This window comes from Macrotis lagotis, chromosome 8 (assembly GCF_037893015.1).
Source record: "Macrotis lagotis isolate mMagLag1 chromosome 8, bilby.v1.9.chrom.fasta, whole genome shotgun sequence".
Classification (NCBI taxonomy): domain Eukaryota; kingdom Metazoa; phylum Chordata; class Mammalia; order Peramelemorphia; family Peramelidae; genus Macrotis; species Macrotis lagotis.
In genome coordinates this window covers 13,693,153-13,715,780 of record NC_133665.1, presented here as the reverse complement: position 1 = coordinate 13,715,780, position 22,628 = coordinate 13,693,153, and the positions used below count along the sequence as shown (strand labels likewise).

The 22,628-nt window shown below is 34.3% G+C and overlaps 1 protein-coding gene across 8 annotated transcripts in view; it reads right to left on the bottom strand.

Moving 5' to 3' along the window:
• CLEC16A (C-type lectin domain containing 16A) overlaps nucleotides 1–22,628 on the bottom strand; it is a 254,369-nt gene that overhangs the window by 55,191 nt on the left and 176,550 nt on the right. For all 8 annotated transcript variants that reach the window (XM_074196407.1, XM_074196403.1, XM_074196405.1 and 5 more), the window contains 3 exons: nucleotides 11,138–11,289; nucleotides 8,834–9,038; nucleotides 6,369–6,536 (listed from right to left, as the gene is read on the bottom strand). In XM_074196407.1, coding sequence (XP_074052508.1) covers nucleotides 6,369–6,536; nucleotides 8,834–9,038; nucleotides 11,138–11,289 — 525 coding nt within the window. The remainder of the gene's footprint in view (nucleotides 1–6,368; nucleotides 6,537–8,833; nucleotides 9,039–11,137; nucleotides 11,290–22,628) is intronic.

Here is a 22,628-nt window from a genome sequence, read left to right as displayed (position 1 = left end):
ACTATGTAAGAGACAAATTACAGGGTGTCTGACTGTGGCAGATCAGACCTTTATGAGCTCAGGATGCTCTTCCACTGGTGAGGCAGAAAGAGTCCCTGGGAACTGGGGTGTTTACTCTAAACTTTCATATCTCACATATCCTTTGAGCTGCTTCAATTCTTTCTTCCTCATAAAGCACAGCACCCTTTCTGATGAGGGCATGTTATGTTTAGTGGTCCTCTGCCTGTATCTCCAATGCTGTGCAATTAATTTCTAAGCTCTTAAAAGAGACTTCAATATTGCTCCTTCTGACCCCTTATGAAGGTTTGGCCTATGTAAGTTCTGTATAAAATAGTTTTTTTTGGCAAGCATATGTTTGGCATCCTAACAATGTGCCCAGTCCATCATAAATGAACTCTCTGTAATAATGTTTGAATGCTTGGCAGATTAGCTCCAGAAAAGACTTAAGTGTCTGGCATCTTCTCCTGCCAGGTGATCTTCAGAATCTTCCTAAGAAAATTTAATGGAAGTGATTCAGTTTCCATACTTTGTTGCATCTCAGTTTCAGAGACTGAATTGAGTGCACAATCATCTGCAATCAAAAATCATGCTCCTATTTTGGTCTTGGTTTTGTAGTCTTTTCAAGTTGAAGAGTTTACCATCAATTAAGTAGATGACTTGATGTTATGTTCATCCTCAGGAAAGGCATTTGATAACATGGATGAAAACATCATGCTTTTAAAAAGCATGGGAACAAGGACACAGCTTTGTTTCACTCCATTGGTGACCAGGAAATCACAAGAGAATCGCCTACTATCTGGAACTGGGCAAGTATGCCTTGAAACTAACATACAGTACTGATGAACTTCTCCAGGCAAACAAATTTTGACTCAATTTTCCATAAGCCCTCACAATTGATGGTAACCTGTACTGCCCTTGACATTTTTCCAGGAGTTGTAGGGCAGCAAAAACCATATCATCTGTTCCTTGATATTTTCTCAAGTCACAGTGGCTTTCAGGGAGGTAACCATTTTTTCAGGTAAAGGATCAGCCTATTGAGAAGGAGCTCTGGCAAGAATCTTACCAGCAATGGATTCCCCTCTCTGTAAATCTCAGCTAGAATAGAAACAGCACCAGGTGCTTTGCCACATGAAAGAATTCTAATAGCATTCAAAACTTCTTCAGCTACAATTTCAGCTAAGGATGGATTGATTTCAACTTGAGGTAAATGGTCAATGGCTTCTGCATCGATTGATGAAGACTATGGAAGTGTTTGGCCCATCTCTATAGAGGAACAGGTCCCTATCACTAATCAATGTGGCTTCATCTGAACTGAGTAGTTAAGATGCATCATATGACTTTGGCTCATAAACAGCCTTCAGCATGTCATAAAAGCACTTTGAATTGTTATTGCATAAAACTGAATTTTAACTGCCTTCTTACTGAGCCAGAAGTCCTGCAAATTTTAACTTGTACTTTACTTTGATGTAATTAAATGGTGCCTTCTTAGAAATGGAGGAACTATCCTGCTGGTAAATGGTGGATTTCTCATTTTTCATTTAGCAGCTTCTGTATTTCCCCATCAATTTCTTCAAACCAGTCTTGATGTTTGCAAGTGTTCTGATTCAAGTTAGCAAATGACAGTGCTGTATACCAGATTTTGGAAAGTTATCCACTCCTTTTCTGCCAACTACGTGTTGATTCAACTTTCTCTCCAAGTTAGCTATAAGCTGTTCCCGCTTAGACAAGCACAGTGCCCTCTCTGATGAGGGCACACCTTGAGGTTCTGCTTACATTTGACACTAATTCCTCTGGTTGTCACTTACCTTGGGGACACTGCTTCAGTTGAATGTAAATATTTAGCTTGGAGAGGATGAGTCTATGATCAGTCCAACACTCTGCACCACACATTGCCTTTGTCACTCTCATATCCTGTTGTTTCTTCTCCTTACAATCACATAGTCTATTAGATGTCAATGTTTGCTGAAAGGGTGTACCTAGTAAGTTTTACCATGTTTTAAGTAAACTGGAAGACATTGTGATGAAGTCATGAGATATACAGGCCTTCAGTAGTAGGTGACCATTGTTGTTGCTTATTTCCAAGCTGCAATCCTCCCAAGGATTCTCTGTCATATCTGGTGATCTAACCATAAAGTCACCCAAAATCATAAACTTGTCCCCTTATGTTACACTGATGATAAGGATCTCCAGGTCTTCATGATCCCATCAGGGCTCGACATGGCAGGAGTATAAGCATTGATGATATGGCATGGTGCTCATTGCCATGAGCCTATTCTTCACTCCTTTTGGTAGGCATCTAAGTTTTTTGACTAGATTAGTTCACGGCACTCCCCTTCACTGTGACCACTCCAGAAAAACATCCAGCTTTCACTTTCCTAATCTGATCTTCATTTGCCAACCTTGTTTCACTCAGGACTGCTATTTGGATGTGATTCCTGCCTAATTCTTTTGCAACAAGAGCTGTTCATTTTTCAGATCTATTGGACCTTGTGCTTTCTATGAATGTTCACACATTCCATGTACTAATAATGGGAGTGGAATCTTCTTTGAAGAAGTTTTTTTACACATTTTTGTGTTTCAGTCACAGGGTGGGATCCCCAACCTTTGTGAGGGTTAGTTAAGCAGACAAATTTTAGGATACCTTTTCCAGTCCCTTCCTCATACCAGGAGGTGAGCAGTGAGATCCTTAAAAGGCTAATCAGACACACAGCAGACTGCTGAATTCCACTGTTGCTTCCAACAAAGAGATGATCCTATGACCTGGGCCAACTGTGTGCAGGGTTGTGACTACAGTTCCTAGTGTATCTGCACCTGCTGCTTCATCACTTGCCTGCCATGATAGAACTTTGAAATAGGATGGGTAAAATGTTATGGGTGATGTCTTTTGATAAACTGTATTAAAGTGAGGCCTGGCTGCTCAAAGTCATTGGCCTTGTTCTCTCTTTCAAAGTCATCGTTGTCCACTGGCAAGACAAGAGTCAAGACAATTGGTGATAACTCTAGATACAGTGGATGATCTTGGTGTCTTTGATGTCTAACCAAGCTCTAAGCACTCCACAGCGCTTGCTTTAGTTGTCTTCATGGCCATTGGAATGAATTGGCTCTCATCTATCCATTTTGCCAGCAGAAGACTTCACATGCTGAGAGAGGCACCCTCTAACTCACCAACTGTTTGAAACCCCTTAGTTACTTCAACCTGATTTAACCCCTCTGCCAAAACAATTTACTAGGGTGTGGTTGATGTGTATGCTAAGCTTCTTAGAGCTATATGCAAGAATTAGATGGCCCTGATGGACATCAAAGGTGAAAAGCAGATCTGAAAAGGTCTTGGCAGCTCTCACACCAGAAGTACTTAGCCTTTCTTGAACACACCTAAATAAACTATTTACAGCAACCAGTTTATTACCTTAATCTTGCTGCTGACCCTCTGTCTAATGACCTAAGTAGCAAATCAATATTTAAACTCATAAGATTATTTTTTTCTTCAGACTTCTCTTGTTTTCCATTCTGGATCAAATCAGTGGTCAAATTTGGAATTTCTTGATTTTCCTATAGATATTTTAACAAATGAAAGAAAGACGCATATGATCTGATTGGCTCACATGATGATGATGTTTGCCCTTGTTCTTGAAGAAGACCATAACATCAGGGAAGTGAAGACATGACAAGAATGTCATTTGGATTTGAGTGAGGGGGTGCTGTGCTAAGTCAAGAGTTGCATTTTTTTCTCCAGAGTCACCTGAGTCCAGTGGTCAGATATGAATCAGGACAACTGGAGTTGGTCCTGGATATGAAGCAATCATGATTAAGTGACTTCAAAGGGAGTGTCAAGTATCTGAGGCCAGATTTGACTCCAAGGTCATTTGCTCTAGCCAATGAACCACCTATATTTATCCTTAATGTAATATTATAGTCACTAATTGGGATTTATCTCATTTAATAGCTTTTGTTATTTTTAACAGCCAACATCCTGAGCCAAGGATCAGTCAAAAAACTTGAGACTTGTAACAGAGGAAGTGTACAGTTTTTTTTTCCAGGATGAAAATCAGAAAACCTGATCAACTATCCCCAATTGATAAAATCTAATTTTTAATTTTTCTTCAGAAACCCCTAACAAAGGAGGGATTATAGTCAAGAACCTGTACATGCACTGAAGAGAAGAGGATGAGGGGATAGAGAGGGCCTAGGGTGCTTTACAAACATTAATCTCATTTACAATTCATGGAGGTAGGCACTATCATTTCCATTTTACAGATGAGGGAACTGAGGCAGAGAGGTGAAGTGACTTGCCCTGGATCACACAGCTCTTAAAGTGTCTGAGGCTAGTTTTGAATTAAGGTCTTACTGATTCCAGGTCCACCACCTAGTGGTTTGGCAAGGCAACAAATGAAAGAAGTAAGATGGTTTTCTTCTCTCTCCATGGGCAGACAGTCTCAATACTTAGCAGAAATCTAAGCAGAGTAAGAGAGAAACTAAGAAGCTATTATAAAGCACTTCACAAATATATAAAAAAAAGCATATCATCTAAATGAAAAAAAAAAGTAATACATTTTCTTTGAGCTAAAAGAAGTTCCAACGGATTAAAAGTAATTTACAAATTCTTTGATCTTTTCTTTTTTCCTGTGTCAGTCATGTTACATGCTGAGGGAAGCTAAACCTAAGCTATACTGTGCCAAACTCTGCTAAACATAGTTTAGTTAGGCAAGAATTGATTTTCATTTGTTGTGAATCTCTATAAAAGATTTTGTGATTTCTTTTCAAAATAATAGTCCAGACTTACAAATGGTAAATGGAATGAATAGTTAAAGGGAAAACTGATACCTCTATTTGATACCTGAGAAAGGGATATAGTCATAAATAACAAGTCCAAGATCGGGTCAATACTGGATCCTCTTTATTACCAACTTGTGAAAGAGACTGAGAGGACAGGAGATAGTTGGGAGGTAGAGAAAGGATAATTTTTTTCAAAGGTTTTTGCAAGGCAAATGGGGTTAAGTGGCTTGCCCAAGGCCACACAGCTAGGTAATTATTAAGTGTTTGAGATGGGATTTGAACCCAGGTACTTCTGACTCCAGGGCCGGGGCTTTATCCACTGTGCCACCTAGTTGCCCTGAGAAAGGATAATCTTGAAAAAACACATAAAAATTTAAGCTGTCTTAAATAAAATACACTTTAGAACAAGTTTTGAAATTATAATAGATATTCATAGGACCATAGATTTTTTCAGCTAAAAAGTACCCTAGATCACATACTCCAACCTCCTATTTTTCAAGAGAAAATTTAGACCCAAAGAAATTACTTAACTTGTCCACAGTCACATAGATAGTAAGGAGTAGAGTCAAGGATTTGAACCTAGTTCTAATTCCACATGAAGTATTTTTTCCCCCCACCATTCTACATCTTCTCTCCAGTTCACTGTGTCTGGGTGTTTGGCTTAGTTTTAAGGAAAAGTACTTTGACTAAGAATCTTATCTATTTATGGATTTATTTGAAGTTAAAATAGATTACAGAGCCTAAGTTACTTTCTCAGTTAAGCCTTCTAAACACACAAGCATATACATCATGTGTATCACAAAACCTCAAGAGTTGGAAGGGCCCTCAAAGGTTATTCAATAAAATCTATTTTTGAACAGTAAGCTATAACCGTGACAAGTGACCATTCAATATTGATTCAAGACCTCCAATGAAGGGTACTCTTATACTGCAGGCCAGATCATTACTTGGGAATGCCTCTGGTAGTAGTCAAGCTTAAAGTTGTCTCTACAATTTCCATCTACAACTCCTAGTTCTTCTCTCTAGGGTATGGCAAAATAAGTTTTAATCTCTGTACCATATAACAGTCTTTTATAACTCTTGAAGATAGTAATCATGATCCATATCTTCCTTCCATTGCCTCTTCTTACTCTAAACATTCTGAAATAAATATACTTTGATGAAAGTGGAAAAAGATTTTCAAAGGTACACACACACACACACACAATCTCATTCAAGTCATCTTGCACTGGGAGACAGAAACTCCTCTACCACAAAATTATTAGTACTAATTTAAGTATTTCCAAGAAATTTCCAAGAAATCTCTTGGTCTTAATTCTTAGAATTTTTCTACATATCCTAGAAATTCTCTAGAAAACTAAACTAAAAATAAAGCCAAGATTTATTTTTGTTTCTTGAGTTGAACATAGCATTGTACCTTCATGGATTTTAAAGAAAGAATACTGCAAGGTCAGTTCCATTTTTGACTTGAACAATTTAAGGCGTTCAAAAATCTGCAGCTTATAAATGTGGAAGGGAAAAGTTAGGGGGAAGGGGGACATAGGAAAGAAGGAAGACAAATAATATTCCACATATGAAATGTAGGTTAGGCTTACCTGGTACCTTGTCAACAGATGCAAAAACAGAACGCTGCACAGTTGGATCACTGCTACCACGGCGAGATTGTTCATAGAATCGGAAAGGCAGGTGCTGGTTTGAAGTTGAAGTATTAAGTGCAAACCCCATGACTTCTGTTGAAGGCTGAATTGGAAGGTCCAGGAGTGCTAGATTTAAATAATATGATTAGTTAAATTATAGACAGTGAAGATAAGAGACTTTGGGTAGTTAAGTCAAGTCCATGGAGTCATAATGCTAATACTTGATCACAGCTGAAGTGGACAATCTAATAACCAAGGCACATTCTAGGCATTTGGATATATCACACATACTTCCAATTAACATAGTTTTACTATTATAAAGCTTACTCTTTCTTGTAATAGCAGAAATAGATCACATTTTAATAGTGTTTCAAAGTTTACAAACCACTTTTCCCCCTATAACCTTTCCTCACTATAACAAAATCAAAGAAATTTTTTGAGGTATGGAGAAAATAAATCAATTGTCCAGGATCACACAACTCTGACTCCAGTTGACTTTCCATTATAAAAGGTTACATAATGCTACAAATGAATGGCTCAATGGTCTGAGAATTTGGAGACCTGGGTGTTAAACCAGGCATTACTACCTCCTTTTCTTGAACTGTGAAAATAAAAGGCCTTATTTCTCAAGATTCAGGTACTTTTTCATTTCAATCCCAAAGGTATAGACCACATATTCAGCTCTAAAATTACATATGCCAAAGTTGCTAATCTCCATAAATAAATCTAACTGTAAATCAAAGGTGTTAGAATTTTAAAAATCAATTTTTAAAATACCCTATGGTATAAGTTCTAACAGCCACTTTACAGTATAATTTCCAATTTTAAAATGAAATATTTTTACCATTAATCAGCTATAAGAAATTACTTTAAAGAGAAAATTCTTCCAGAATAAATCATAAAAGAACTGAATGATTAAAGTAATTTCTTGCATTACAAAATGCTTCTGCAATGATTTTATAAGCCAACTTTTAGTTAAATGCAAAATAAGATGACAGAAGCACTCAACAGACCAGCGGATTAATAAATTAGTAGAGATGATAGTGAACCTAGTAAATAACTAAATCCATGAATATTTATAAACCTAGACTCTAAAAAGTCTTTTTATTTTCAGGGAATTAACTAGAGAAAGCACTGCCTGGTAGCTTAAAGCAATCTAACAATTGCTCTACAAACTCATTTGCTTTTGAATTGAAAGATTGGACAATTTGAAAAAAATTGAAGTTAGAGTCTGAAAGACTTTTATCAAAATTTATATTGTGTTACTAGGAATCACCAAATGTCTCTATTTTTGAAAAAAAGTTTCTTTTTAAACATAAAAAAAGTATACTTTCTTTACAGAATGTTAGGAATTTACCTACTTCTCAAATTCTCTTAGTTCCCCCATAGTAGTATCTAATTTTACTTCTTTAGAAAGTGAGTTGGTACCTTTCTGAGAAGGAAGGGAATCAAGGAGGAGAACCAGGTCTGTGATCTTTACAATGTAAGGAACAGTTTAAAGAAAAATCCTCTCTTCCCAGACACATTTCTGAATTCTTCTGTAACCTATAGTCTTAGAAGGAAGCCTGGGACATTGAGAAATCAAGTGGCTTATTTTGATTCAGAAGCAATGTGATCCAAAGGAAAAAGCACTGGGCTCTAGTCAGATGACCAGGGTTCAAAATCAGCTTTGATATTTTTCAGTTGAGCAATTATGAACAAGTTCCTGGGGTTCAGCTTCCTGATCTGTAAAATGAGGAGCTTGGACTAGATGGTCTCTAAGGCCCTTTCATCTTTTGTGTCAGAGGCAGATATTGAACTAGGTCTTCTGACTTCTGAGACTAGTTCTGTATCCATTAAGCAATACTGTCTCTTATTTATTCATTTACTTATTTACTTATTCATTCATTCATTCATTCATTTTTTTAGGGGTTTTTTTTGCAAGGCAATGGGATTAAGTGGCTTGCCCAAGGCCACACAGCTAGGTACTATACTGTCTCTTAACAAAGAACTTTATAAACAGGGAGAACATCCCCTTACTAAGAATTTCTTTCACTGGTTTTGATAAGAAAGCTATTTTCTCTATCCTAGCCAGATAAAAACTAATTTTTAACCAATTTATATTTACAAATCAATGTTCCAACTGTTCATGTTGGGCCTAAGCATGGAGGAAGTGTCTGCTTCACCTTCATGTTTCAGGGAGACCATCTATGCAATAGAAATTTATTGGAAATTCTGATTGTCATCTCCCTATTTTCGAAATAAGGAGAAATAAAAAATTTACCACTAACTTCAATTTGTGGCCTTATCAAAAAATACATTATCTTCAACTAGAATTGATCAGTAGTTTCAATACATCACAGTTCTTTGCTGTATTAGGAGTGGGAAATCATTCTATTACCAAAAACAAACAAGAAAAATCTGCAAGTGATGAATCTACTCACCAGCTATTCGCTGCATCTTCATACGCCGGGCCTGGATGCGACCTTTTGCTAAGCGTTGTTTTGCAATAATACAGCGGATATGATCAGAAAATACAAATGTGGCTTGGAGAATAGGGAAAGGTTTAGAATGGGGGCTAGAAGCAGGCTTGTGAATGATAATGTTCAGAGCTCTACTATCTTCTTCTACTCCAGTTACCTGCATATCCTATAGAAAAAAGTAATCCAATTAACTTCATAATGTAGTAGTATTTCAAAGGACCCTAATGCCTAATCAACTCTTAGGAAACAATTCTGAAAAATGTCAAAAATATGAATGATTACTCAACTAGTAAAAGACAAGGTACTTACCTTTCCAAATCTAAAGAACTTCTGGATACAATGTAAAAACAGATGTAATAAAATAATAAAGACAAATTCTACTTAAAAAGTTATAGTACACAATACAATTATCACAATACTTAAGAAAATATAGTACACAAAACTGCATGAGTTTTTTCACAAAATACCAATTGCAAAATAGGGCTATTCTGTCCCACCTCCCCCATTCCTTAATTAAAACAAAGACAAAATCCTTCCAACTGACTTTCAACTGGTTGACTGATGCAACAAATAAATATAAGGAAGTAAAGCAAGAGAGAAACTAATCTGAAAACAGTTCTCTTTTTCTTTTATAGGGAGCACAATTTTTAGAACAAGAAGGGACTTTAGAGACCATCAAATTAAAACCTTTTATTCGACAGATAAGAAAGCAAAAGCTTAGAGAGTATAGAATGAAATTTTACACAGGTCACATAAATGGCAGAGCAAAAGTCAGAACCTACAGGTGCTCTTTCTATATTCTGGCAGGACCTCCTTCCAGAAAACAAGGTTCTGTAGAGAGGTGGTGAGAAGAAAATAGAGTCTCATATTTTGTGAAGAATTTTTCTCACATTTCTGTGAGGTTGGTAATGCAAGTATTGTTATTACCATTAAAACAGATGAGTTAAATGAAGTTCAAGTAGGTCAAAGGACTTTCCAAGGTTACAAAGCTAGTAAAGTGAGAATCTGACCTCAAACTTGGATCTAGATGCCAAATTCAGCATCATTTTTACTTCCTGGAACAAGATTATGTCCAATGGAAGCTCGCTGATCTAAGTCAAAGGTTTAGATTCCACATAAAAGTAGAATGGTAACATTAGAAAATCTGATGATTCTAAAGGCAAAGAGTGGCAGATAACAATACAAGCATGATGATCAACCATAAAAGCCTGATATAAACCTTTTTTTAAGTTTTGATTTTCTTTTTTTTTGCCAAGAAAATGGGGTTAAGTGCCCAAGGCCACACAGCTAGGTAATTATTAAGTGTCTGAGGCTGGATTTGAACTCAGGTACTCCTGACTCCAGGGCTGGTGCTCTATCCACTGTGCCACCTAGCTGCCCCCTGATATAAACTTTAATGTGTGTAAAGTGCTTGGAAAACATTAAAGGCTAGGCAGATGCAAGCTAAATATATATCTATATATACCTATCTATATCTGTAATCATATACCTATCTATATCTATCTATACATATGCATACACAATCTTTTATCAGAAAAGCTTTGCTTCAAAGTTTCTTTCATATAGCGAAACCAGAGATAATCAACAGAAGTCCAAATTGTGAATTATCATAGATTGTATCACACCTACTCAAACATTTTAACCTATTTATTAAGAATGATGGACCAGAGGTGGCTATTTGCATGGTAAATTGTGAAATCTGAAAAGTGAACAAAAAATTGCTTAGAACAAATTAAACAAACAACCTGGAAGTTGTTCAACTGCAAAATTTCAGCCATTTTCTTGTTTTGCTTTTTGCAAGGCAATAGGGTTATATGATTTGAGGCTGAATTTGAACTCAGGTCCTCCTGACTCCAGGCTATCTATCTATCTCCTTTGCCACTTAGATGTCTGATTTTTGCCATTTTCAGAAGAAAAAAAAGATTTAGTTTCAGAAAAAACTGAGGTTTGATATTGATCTTCAAATATCCAAAGTGCTATTGTGTGTAATACTTATTTTTTACCACTTCAGAGCACAAAACTGGAATCAATGGGTAGCAGTTAAAAAGAGCCAAATTTTGGTTAATAACTAAAGCTGTTTGAAGTACAAGAACTGCCTTCTAAGTTATTAAGAACACTGCATGTATTCCAACAAAGATTATGAAGATGTTCTAAGAGGTATTTCCATATTGAATGGAAGGTTAAATTAGATCACCTTTTAGATCCCTCCTAATTTTGAGAGTCACAAGAATGTAAGAGTATTTTCAGAATTTTCTGACAACTTACCTGCAAGAGACCTGCAAACTTGACTACTCCCCATCCTAGTCTTGCAACATCTGGCTCCACCAAACTCATTTGATAAATATCCACAGCTAGAAAGCGCTGAACAAGACCCCCATCTTTAGTCATTACTGTACAAGCAATTAAATCACTGTTATCTGAAAAGAATAAGAAATGGAGATTAGAATGATATGATCTATGGTTAGCCCATCACAGCTTGCACTGTACAACACAACTGATATTTGAATGAGTGTCTAACTTTTTAGAATCATGGAACAGTTTCTTTTTAAAGCACAATCTTTTTCTAGAGAAACAGAAATGACAGAAGAGAGCTATCTATCTATCTATCTATCTATCTATCTATCTATCTATCTACTTAGCTATCCATCAATTGATCTAACATACATATATAAACATTTTTAGTTAATCTAGGCTCCAAGCACTTTTCAAACTTACCTTATTTACTCCAGATGGACTAGAGATATCTTTATTTATAGTATTATTGAATTCACTGCAATGGTATCATTTTTTTAGGGATATTCTTTACAAAAGAAATATGAACAAGAAAGAAACTCAGCTTTCTTCCATTGTTGTAAAATGGGTCAATCTAAATGCTTTTACTGTGGGAAAATGTAGTTATACAATATCAGTCACTGTGGCATTTGTCTATACTGGCCCTAACTCCTCCAATTTTTGAATATGGTTAGTCTCTGTATGTCAAAAATCTGGTTAAGGAGTTAAAAACTCTGTAAGTACAGAGACATAAACTCATTAGAAAACTAAAAAGGAGCCACTAGTTAAGAAAATAGGAAGTTAACTCATTGATGGACCTTTCTCTTTTTTGGAAATCTTGAGGCTTCAGCTTATATTTGATGAACTCAATCACTGAATTATGCTTCTTTATTTTTTTTTGCTTTTTTTATTTATTAAAGATTTTACAATTCCCCCCCAAATCTTATTTCCCTCCCCCACCCCCCATAGAAAGCAATTTGTCAGTCTTTACTTTGTTTCCATGTTGTACATTGATCCAAATTGAGTGTGATGAGAGAGAAATCATATCCTTAAGGAAGAAACAAAAAGTATAAGAGATAACAAGATCAGACAATAAGATACCTGATTTTGTTTTTCTAAATTAAAGGGAATAGTCCTTGAACTTTGTTCAAACTCCATGGTTCTTTATCTGGATACAGATGGTATTCTCCATTGCAGACAGTCCCTGATTGTTGCACTGAGGAAATGAGTGAGTCCATCAAGGTTGATCATCACCCCCATGTTGCTGTTAAGGGTGTACAGTGTTTTTCTGGTTCTCCTCATCTCACTCAGCATCAGTTCATGAAAATCCCTCCAGGCTTGCCTGAATTCCCATCCCTCCTGGTTTCTAATAGAACAATAGTGTTCCATGACATACATATACCACAGTTTGTTAAGCGATTCCCCAATTGAAGGACATTTACTTGATTTCCAATTCTTTGCCACCACAAACAGGGCTGCTATGAACATTTTTGTACAAGTGATGTTTTTACCCTTTTTCATGATCTCTTCAGGGTATAGACTTAGTAGTGGTATTGCTGGATCAAAGGGTATGTATTTTTGTTGCCCTTTGGGTGTAGTTCCAAATTTCTCTCCAGAAAGGTTGGATGAGTTCGCAGCTCCACCAACAGTGTAATAGTGTCCCAGCTTTTCCACAACCCTTCCAACAATGATCATTATCCTTTGTGGTCATATTGGCCAGTCTGAGAAGAGTGAGGTGGTACCTCAGAGAATATGCTTCTTTATTGTTAAAAAAAAAAAAAATAGGATGATTTCCTTTCTGGAAACTCAAGAGGAGGCACTGGTTCCACATTATAGAACCAAAATCATTCTAATGTTCATTTCAGTTATGACCTGTTAATAATCTGATGTCTTTCAGTTATTAGCTACTACCCTTCCCCTGATATTTATATAAACTGGATTATTTGAAGAGTGTATTCAATTTTTGAATTATATTTTTCTGGTCAGAAGGGAACTTAAGTTCAAGAATAACACTGATGAATTGGAGAGGTAGATAACAAATAATATGAAATGTCAATTCTATTAACAATTTTGAGTTAAAAAAAATCACACATGATCAGCTCAGTGACAAATATGAAGAGATAACATGGGTATAATGTCTGATGGAAGGAAAAATTATTCAGAGGTATGATAATAAGAATTTTACTTCTCTGATATAGTCTTTGGATATTCATGGGGGAAAAACAGCATATTTTTAAATGGTAATTAATACAAAACTTAGGGTAGCCAGGTGGTGCACTGGATAGAGTATCAGCCCTGAAGTCAGGAGGACCTGAGTTCAAATCCAGTCTCAGACACTTAATTATCTATCTGTGTGACCTTGGGCAAGTCACTTAACCCCATTGCCTTGCAAAAATTTAAAAAAAGCACAATTAATGCAAAGCTTGATTTCAAATATGTAAAATTTTAAAAATAAAGCACAATCTAAAAATATTATTTTAGGTTAGTCAATATCCTTTTTGATCTTCAGAATACCATTCTGTGTGTTAAAAGAAAAAAAGATGAAAAACAGAAAATATAGAACCTTCTTTAAATAACGTTAATGCAAAGAGAGAAAAAGGAAAGTAAGGTACCACTGAATTGAAACTGTTATTTCAAATAATAAAAAAGGGAAGCATAATTTTCAGTCATTGTCTAAGAATGTACATTCAGGTAACAAGTAAGAGGGCTCACAGTGTCCTTTTTCTTACTAATACCTGGTTGGCAGCCTCACATTAGGAGATGAACAGCTTCTTGGGATCCTTAGTAAACACCCTGGTCCAAAGTTACACCCCAAACACAAACATACACACTTACACACAAGATGCCCAGATATATTGCAGCTCTATCAATAATAAGAATGTTACATTTTAATTTATACTTTAATAAAATATGGATGTCAATATTATAGTTCTGATCATAGCATTGTATCTTCAAATACATTTAAGATGTATACCTAGTAGTCTCGACAGTTCTATTGAATTAAAATTCTTTGAAATCAAATATCTAGGAGTGTATATATATATATTTCTTGAACACATGAATACTGAATGTAAATATTCTATTACAACTACAAAGACTTTAAGATATCTGATATTAATCAGAGGTCAGAAAGTCAATAGCAATATATCAAATCCTTATTACTAAGCAAGGTTCATTTTGAATTCTCAATTCTTTAGGACTCAAAGTAAAGCTTGACAGTGAATAGGAAGCCATGATTACTCCTATGAATACAAAGAGAGAGTATTCATTGTCTTTTGGAAATAGTACAGTGGAATTTTCATAGAAGCATTTCCATTCCACTTCTGTTTTTAAAAAACATTACCTGACAAAGAGGAAACAAAATGCTCAATTTTTGAAATAACATGATTAACTTAGAGAACCTTCCTTAAGTAAATCAACTAAAAAGTTAACTGAAATAATAACTTTAGGAAAGGAGCAAGATATAAAATAAATTAACAAAAATCATCAATTTTTTATATTATAAAAAACACTCAGCAACAAAAATGGAAAAAGAAATTCCAATCAAGTTAACTACACAAGCTAGGAATCTAGTTACCAAGATACACATAGGGATCATAGTTGGACTATGTTCATGTAATAAAAATGACAGTACTATCTAAAATCAACTTACAGATGCAGTGTCATTTCAGACCACAAAATAACTTTACTGAACTAGAAAAACAATAATAAATTCATCTGGGGAAACAAAAAAGACAAGAATTTAAAAGAAAATATTGAGTACTTTTTACTAATATTGCCTCATCTGATCTTCACAATAACCCTGCAAGGACGATGTTATTATCATTGCTATTTTACAGATTAGAAACCTGAGGCAAACAGGTTAAGTGATTTGCCCAGAATCACATACAAGGGTCTGAGAGTTTTATGACTTCATGCCCATTTGTCATTGGAACAGATTTGGTATACCAAATCCAGGAGTAATCAATAAACATAGAAGCATAATGTTCAATAATTCCAAGGATTCCAATTACTGGGATAAAGACTTAGTAATTCACAAAAAAATTCTGGGAAAACTGAGAAGCAGTCTGGTTTATTGCATAGTACAATAAATTCCAAATAGATACTAGTCTTTGATATAAAAGCACACATCAGAAACACAGATGAACAGGAACTTCAGGAATTTCAGAAATAAGGATAAAGGAAGAATTCTTAGCCAATTAATTCTTAGCCAATTAACACACAAGATACATTATATATATATATATATATATAATATATATACATATATATGTATATATATAGTTATCTCACAAAAAATAAAGGATTATATAAAATTGAATTTTTTTGCACAACTAAAATCAATACACTTAAAATTAGAAGGGACAGAGTCAAATGAGGGGAAAATATTTGTAGCAAATTTATCGAAGATTTGATGTGCATGATATGAAGAGAATTGATGCAAATATGTGAGAAGAAAAGCAGATACTTGGTCAAAGTAAAATCTTGGTTTAGCACAGATAAAGCTCAAGGAAAGAAAGATAAGTTATCAAAAAACATGAAAAAATGTTCCAAATCACTAATAATATGAGAAATTCATATTAAATAACCCTGAGGTTCCATCTCACTCATAAGATTAGGAAAGATGATAAAAAAGGAAAATGACCATTGTGAGAGGGAGATTTAGAAGAATAGTCATAATGATATACTATTGGTGAAAATATGAAGTAGCTCAACCATTATTGAAAAGAATTTAGAATTCTACCCAAAAAAATCTGTTATAAAAATACTTTTTGCTGTAGCAAAGGACTAGAAACAAAATATCTTTATTAATTTAAGGAATGTCTGAACAAATAGTGGTATATGAATATAATAAGAATTTTTATGATGCATATATGAAATGACAAAAGTGATAAATTCAGAGAAACCTGGAATGACTTTAACTGATAGAGAGTGAAGTGAGCAGAACTAGGAGAGCAACTTATACAAGGACCATAATGTTGCAAAGAAAAACAATTATGAAATTAAAAACTACGATGAATGGAATAGCCAGTCATGACTTAAGAAGACTTCCTAATAACTCTTGCAGAAAAGTATAGAGGTGTAGAATGTTTTTGTTTAGAGGTATAGAATGAGACATACTTTTAAGATATTGTCTATATGTGAGATATTTTTGTATGACTACACTTAGTTATTACAAAGGACAGCTTTAATTTTTTTTTTGGAAAAGGAGCAGTAGTGAATAGTAAGAAACTAAAATAAGAAAATAGTAACAATGACTCATTAAAAAACAGAAAAGAGCAGACAAATTCAGAAGTAAATCTGGTTTAGCAGGATAGTATTGAGCATTTGTATTAAATTTGAAATATATTAAGAAAATTCTAAGTTGTAAGAAGTGGAAAGTCATATTTTTATATATGGTCTTTTTCCATTGTTGAATTGTTTTTATTTTATATAGGGAAATATTCACATTCTTGATGCTTATTAAACTCATAATACTAAAAAAGGAGATATATGCACATTATAACCTGTTTCAGTGACTAAGAAAAACACAAAATGTGCTGCATCAAAGTGGGCACCAACTTGGGTTACAGCCATTGAGTATAGCAGTAAAGATAAACCTGTGGTATGGGTTCATTAAATAATTTCATTTATAGCGATAAAACTCAAAACTAATTTAATTACTAAAGACAAAGTGCTATTTAATATGCAGGGTTTTGAATTTATCCATTCATCTGAAACCATTCATTAGCACAAACTGTGTAGAGAAATTTAGATAAGACAGGATATTCTTATTCTTAGGAAACTTAATAGGATGAAATATGCATATTTTATTAAAAGGTTTAGTTTATATCAAGTTTATATATCTAATTTATATCAATGAGCTGAAATTTTAGTTTCTCACATAGTATCTTGAATTACTGACTTTACTAATAAAGGTAATACCAAGTTGTAATGATTAGAGTATTGGACATGGAATTAAGATCTGAGTTTGCATCTTTCCTCAGACATTTTACTAGCTGTGTGATCCTAAACATGCCACTTACCTGCTCTCAGTCTCATCTTCCTCATTTTCAAAAGGGTAAATAGCTGTTACACTCATTTTGCAGGGTATGAGGATTAAATGAGATAATGTATGTAAAGTAATTTTCTATACATAAATATAAAGCTACATAATTGTTAATTATTATTGTTGCTGTTCTTGACAAGAACAGGTATCTTAGTATTAATTATTTAGGTAAATCAAACAGTATTTTCTCATCTAGAATTTGAACCATCATGACCTAAATTCATCTTCCCAGCTCCATATCTGGCATTGTTCTTATATTAAATTTACTTTAGTGGAATTATTTAACATGGTCACATTTTTTTTTTTGAAATTTTAAGTTACAAAGATAGCATTGTCAGGATCTATAAAGCCCTCTATAGAAAAATCTAACCAATAAAAAATATTTTGGCTGTGGCACTAAATAAAGCTTTGAGTTTTACACCAGGGAAAGTGAGCAACCACAAATCTAAACACTTCTCACTGACTTAAGTAAGAAGAAGCCTTTAATCAAAGCAATAATGCACTTATATAAAATACACTTATGAATCATCAGGCTAACAGCTAGGTCATAAAAAACTGTGCAAATCAGTGTATCAGAAAGGAAAGATCATGTGAGAAAGTCATCCGTCACCCAAATGCCACCACTCTATCAAAATCCATTATCAAAATGAAAACAGTACCTGTCAATAGGTATAAAAAAGTTACTAACATCACATTTACTCGGAAGCACCTGACTTCTTTGAAAATAAGTGTCTTCTAGTAGTACACAACTGGGATAAAAAAAAAGAGAGATCCTTTGCACTGATCTATTCTAGAGCACTATGCACTCAATTTTCAAAGTGCTTTTCTTAAAGCACAGGTCTGATCATATGGCCATTCCCCACTCCAATATTCTCCAGTGGTTTTCTATTATCTCTAGAATCAAATATAAAAGTCTATTGTTATTTAAAGTTTAACCAATACTTGTTAACTTAGTGACAATGCACATGTTCTAATGAGGGCAAGCAGTTTGTGGAAATAACAGATGAAAAGAAACAGCTCAGTGGTCTGGTATAACTAGGATATGAGAGAAATATAATTTTTACTTGCTTACATAATATCTTACATTTATAGTACTTCACAGCTTGCATAGCCAGAATTAGAAAAGAAGTCCTTCTTCTCTTCTCCCTCTCAAGGTTTTCACTATCTTAAAACTGTCCTAAAACTTTCAGATACAGCAGTAAGTATGTGATCTTTCACAGTTAGGATGTAAAGGACTATGCAGAATCAATTTTGCTGACAGTCAATCCTTTGAAGAAAATTAAATAACTATTTTCCCATTAACCCAGCAAAAGTTTATGCATCATTTGCTGCAAGTAATAATCAATTACTTTGTCTTCTTTGAAAAATATCTTAATGTATTGGTTTTACCAGCATGCTAAGATGGTGCTATAAATCATAACTTTTTTTTTTAGTTTTTGCAAGGCAAATGGAGTTAAGTGGCTTGCCCAAGGCCATACAGCTAGGTAATTATTAAGTGTCTGAGGCTGGATTTGAACTCAGGTACTCCTGACTCCAGGGCCGGTGCTCTATCTACTGTGCCACCTAGCCACCCTAAATCATAACATTTCAATGACCAAATATTGAATAACAATGGAATTATTGTCTTTTGTTCAATGACATAAGCCACTATTCCAAAAAAAAAAAAATTGGGGAAAAAAATGTGAAATTTGTAAAGGATAATGCCAATTAAGCAGTTTGTAATAATACTGTGTTTATAATATAAAGTAGGGTTGGCATTATCTAGGGAAGTTCATCTATTGGTCTATTCTAGACTTAAATTATCGAATTCAATTCATGACAGCTGACTGCTGACTTTCCATTTAGCTAATTCTTTTGCCAATCTACCCTATACATAGCGTTGAAATCATCTTTCTAAAGAAATTGCTTAAGTATTTTGATACCCCCCCAATATTTCATATCCCTCATTCATCTCTTCCCTACTAGCTAGATTCTAATAAACATTATTCATCATTCCTGCTAATCTTTGATCATTTATTAATTTTGTAGATTCTGAATGAGGTAGTTCTTTCAAAAAGATATGAAATTTTACTAGAGCTTCACCTTTGGCACTGGCTCAGTGCTTCAAAATTTTTATCAATAACATGGATAAAGACATATACCATGTCTAGCACACCTGTAGATATAAAGACATATACCATGTCTAGCACACCTGTAGACAGCACAAAGCTGAGTCAGTAAACATAATCGATGATAGAATCAGGATTCAAAAAGGTTTCAGTCTACTATATAATACTGGGCTAATCTAAGAATTACACACACACACACACACACACACACACACACACACACACACACACAAACATATATAGTACAAAAACAAGGAATAGATATCAGCTCAGCTCAAAAAGATCTGAGGATTTTAATAGACTGCAAGTCCAGAATGAATCAATAGTGCCACATGAAAGCCAAGAAAACAAATGCAATTTCAAGCTTCATTAAGAAAACTACAGTGACTAAAACTAGAGGGGTGACAGTGATGCTCCACTCCCCTCTACATATCTGGAGGACACACTATGCTCAGTTTAGGGTATATCATTTTAAGAACATTGAAAAGCTGGATCAGGAGGGCAACTAAAATGAAGAAGTGCTCCAAGTTCATTCTATATGATCAACTGAAAGAAGATTTATCTGGCCTGGAGAAGACTTGAGGAGAAGCAGCTAAAGAAACATTATGCCTTCTTGATTCTGCCAAAACACAAAATTAGGAAGATGGCGCAAAGAGGAAAACCTGAACAAAGGAAAAACTAATTAGAGCTAAATAAAAAGTTTAATAGGCTGCCTAGGGAAGTAGTGGCTTCCTCCTCTATGGAACACTTTTGCCAACTATGACATAGGTGGGACTTTTTTAGGCAGATTGGAGTATAATGGTATATGAGAATCCTTCCAACTCTGAACATCTATAGAAATAATGCCTTTCAGAAGCCATACTAAAATTATCTTGATCTTTTACAATCATGTATGTAATTACAAATTAATTAATTCTTGCAATATAGATTCCCTTTCTACTTCATTACATCTCTAATAGAACTGTAAGTAGGGTTTTAAATACATACGATCATGGACTTCAGAGTTGGACTAATAACAAGTATTTGTATGATACTTAAAGGTTTGCAAACACTCTACATGCTATCTTATTTGATATACAAAAATTATCTCAAATCTATTTAATTTAATAAAGTAGTACAAATCTGTTACTAAGAACTACAAAGGGCTCACATCTTGATGATACACAGTGGTTACATATCTTCAGATCTGCTCTCAGGAATTCTGAATTTGCATAATAAATTGCATAACTTCCTTTCAAAAGCACTGTAAACAAATTGCCTAATTTAGTAAAGAACCAAAATGGGAAACAGGTGATTTCCTAGAAAATATTTGAATATTACTGCCTGCTGTAAAATCCTAAGGTCAGTTAATATGCTTTAATATTTGCTTAATTTACTTCAGATAAATTTATACTTTATGTAACTTCTTTCTTTCACCCAAATTCTCATGTAATACTTTATGCAACACTGAGTTTACCCTTCAAAACTCAATCACATTCTGATTGCTCTTTTGTTATGTGTCCTTTAAAATATACATTATTAATATTCTACCTTGCTTTATTTTGAGTTTGCACTCTCACTGTTCTTTACACATATATGGTGTAGAACTCCAATGAGAGTGAACACATCCTCTATTGTCACTGTATTCCTCTTTGGGCCTTTTGGAGCATTTGGGCTATTGTGACTTTTAACTTGAAGAGAGAATATGATGACGTTTGTCCTCCATTCTCAAAAAAGACCATGATATCAGGTAGGTGATACTAAAACACGCCGGTGAATTGGATGTGAGGAAGGGGGTATAGTACTAAGTCACCAGTCTCACTTTTTCCTCCAGTAATCTGGTGGCCAGATATGTATCAGGTTGATTTGGAGACAGTCCTGGACTTGAGGCAATCATGGTTGAAACTTTTTTAAGTACAAGTATGAATTTGTATCCCCAAAATATATGCTATTGACTTTTTCTGGGTTGAGATGGCCCAAGTAGGAGCAGCTGAATACAGTTGTCTGAGCAGTCCAGTACTGGTTTTAGACTTACATTTTTAAATATTCTTTTCACATATATTTTACTTAAGCATATTTTTAAGCCAGAACACACAAAAAATTTCCAACCCCTTCAAACTGTGTATGTTGTGGTCTTAATCTTTAATGCTACATTTATTGAGAAATGTGCAAAGCATTAATAAATAGAAGTTAATAAATCTGACATTTCCTTCATGACCTAAAGAAATCTAACCTATATCCAACAAACTTTGGGTTTTAAACCTAATACTAAACAATCCTTTAAAAAAATTTAATTTCCAAAATAGCAATCAATTTGGAGTACAAAGTTATACAATTTGTTATATAATACTTTAAAAATGTTTAAAAATCTCCTGACTTCAATGCCAACATTTTATTTTATTTTATTTCATTTTATTTTAGATTTTTGCAAGGCAAATGGGGTTAAGTGGCTTGCCCAAGGCCACACAGCTAGGTAATTATTAAGTATTTAAGACTGGATTTGAACCCAGGTACTCCTGACTCCAGGGCCAGTGCTTTATCCACTGTGCCACCTAGCTGCCTCCTGCTACCTATATTTTAAGAACCTCAAAAGGCAAAAGCCACATTTTCCACTTTTTCTGTAATGTTCCCAAAGCATAAGTGCTGCATAAAGTACATGGTGGAGGCACAGTAAGGGTAGAATTACATGGACTTGAGTGATCAGAAAGAAGTGAATATTATAGTTAAAATTAATAGCACAAGACACATACATATACACAAACACATACCACACAAGTTCATATTCTGAATGTTTATCAGCACAATAATCAACTAGTTAAATAAACTTTTGAGAACAAGAATACATTTAACAATTCTCTTATTTAAGGCCATATAGTAAATATAAATGTAATTATTTAATATTTTATCAAACATTACAAAGTAAATTTAAGAAACTTCTGGTCAAGAAAATTATAAGTGAATTTAAACAAGTTATATATATAATATATATAACATACACATATATATATATACATTATATAAGACACCCTATACATTATAGGGTGAATTATCTGTCTTATATTTTATATGTATGGTAGTACAACTGTTGAGGGTCAGCTCCTAGGAGTGATTTACACATATCCTTGGTGACCTTTTCCATCAGAGATATGTATGTATTTTTGCTCATTAAATGGATTTGTTGGCTCTCCAGGGAACCCTGACCTGGGACAATCTGTGGCTCTGAGGGTGGTTGAAAAAGGCTTTTCCTCATAAAGAAGTATGTAGATTTCTAAGAATAACTATTGTAAATTTACTCAGGCAATTGTGAAATGGGTCTCCTTTAATTGGTCATTCCTCAGATAAGTTTTTG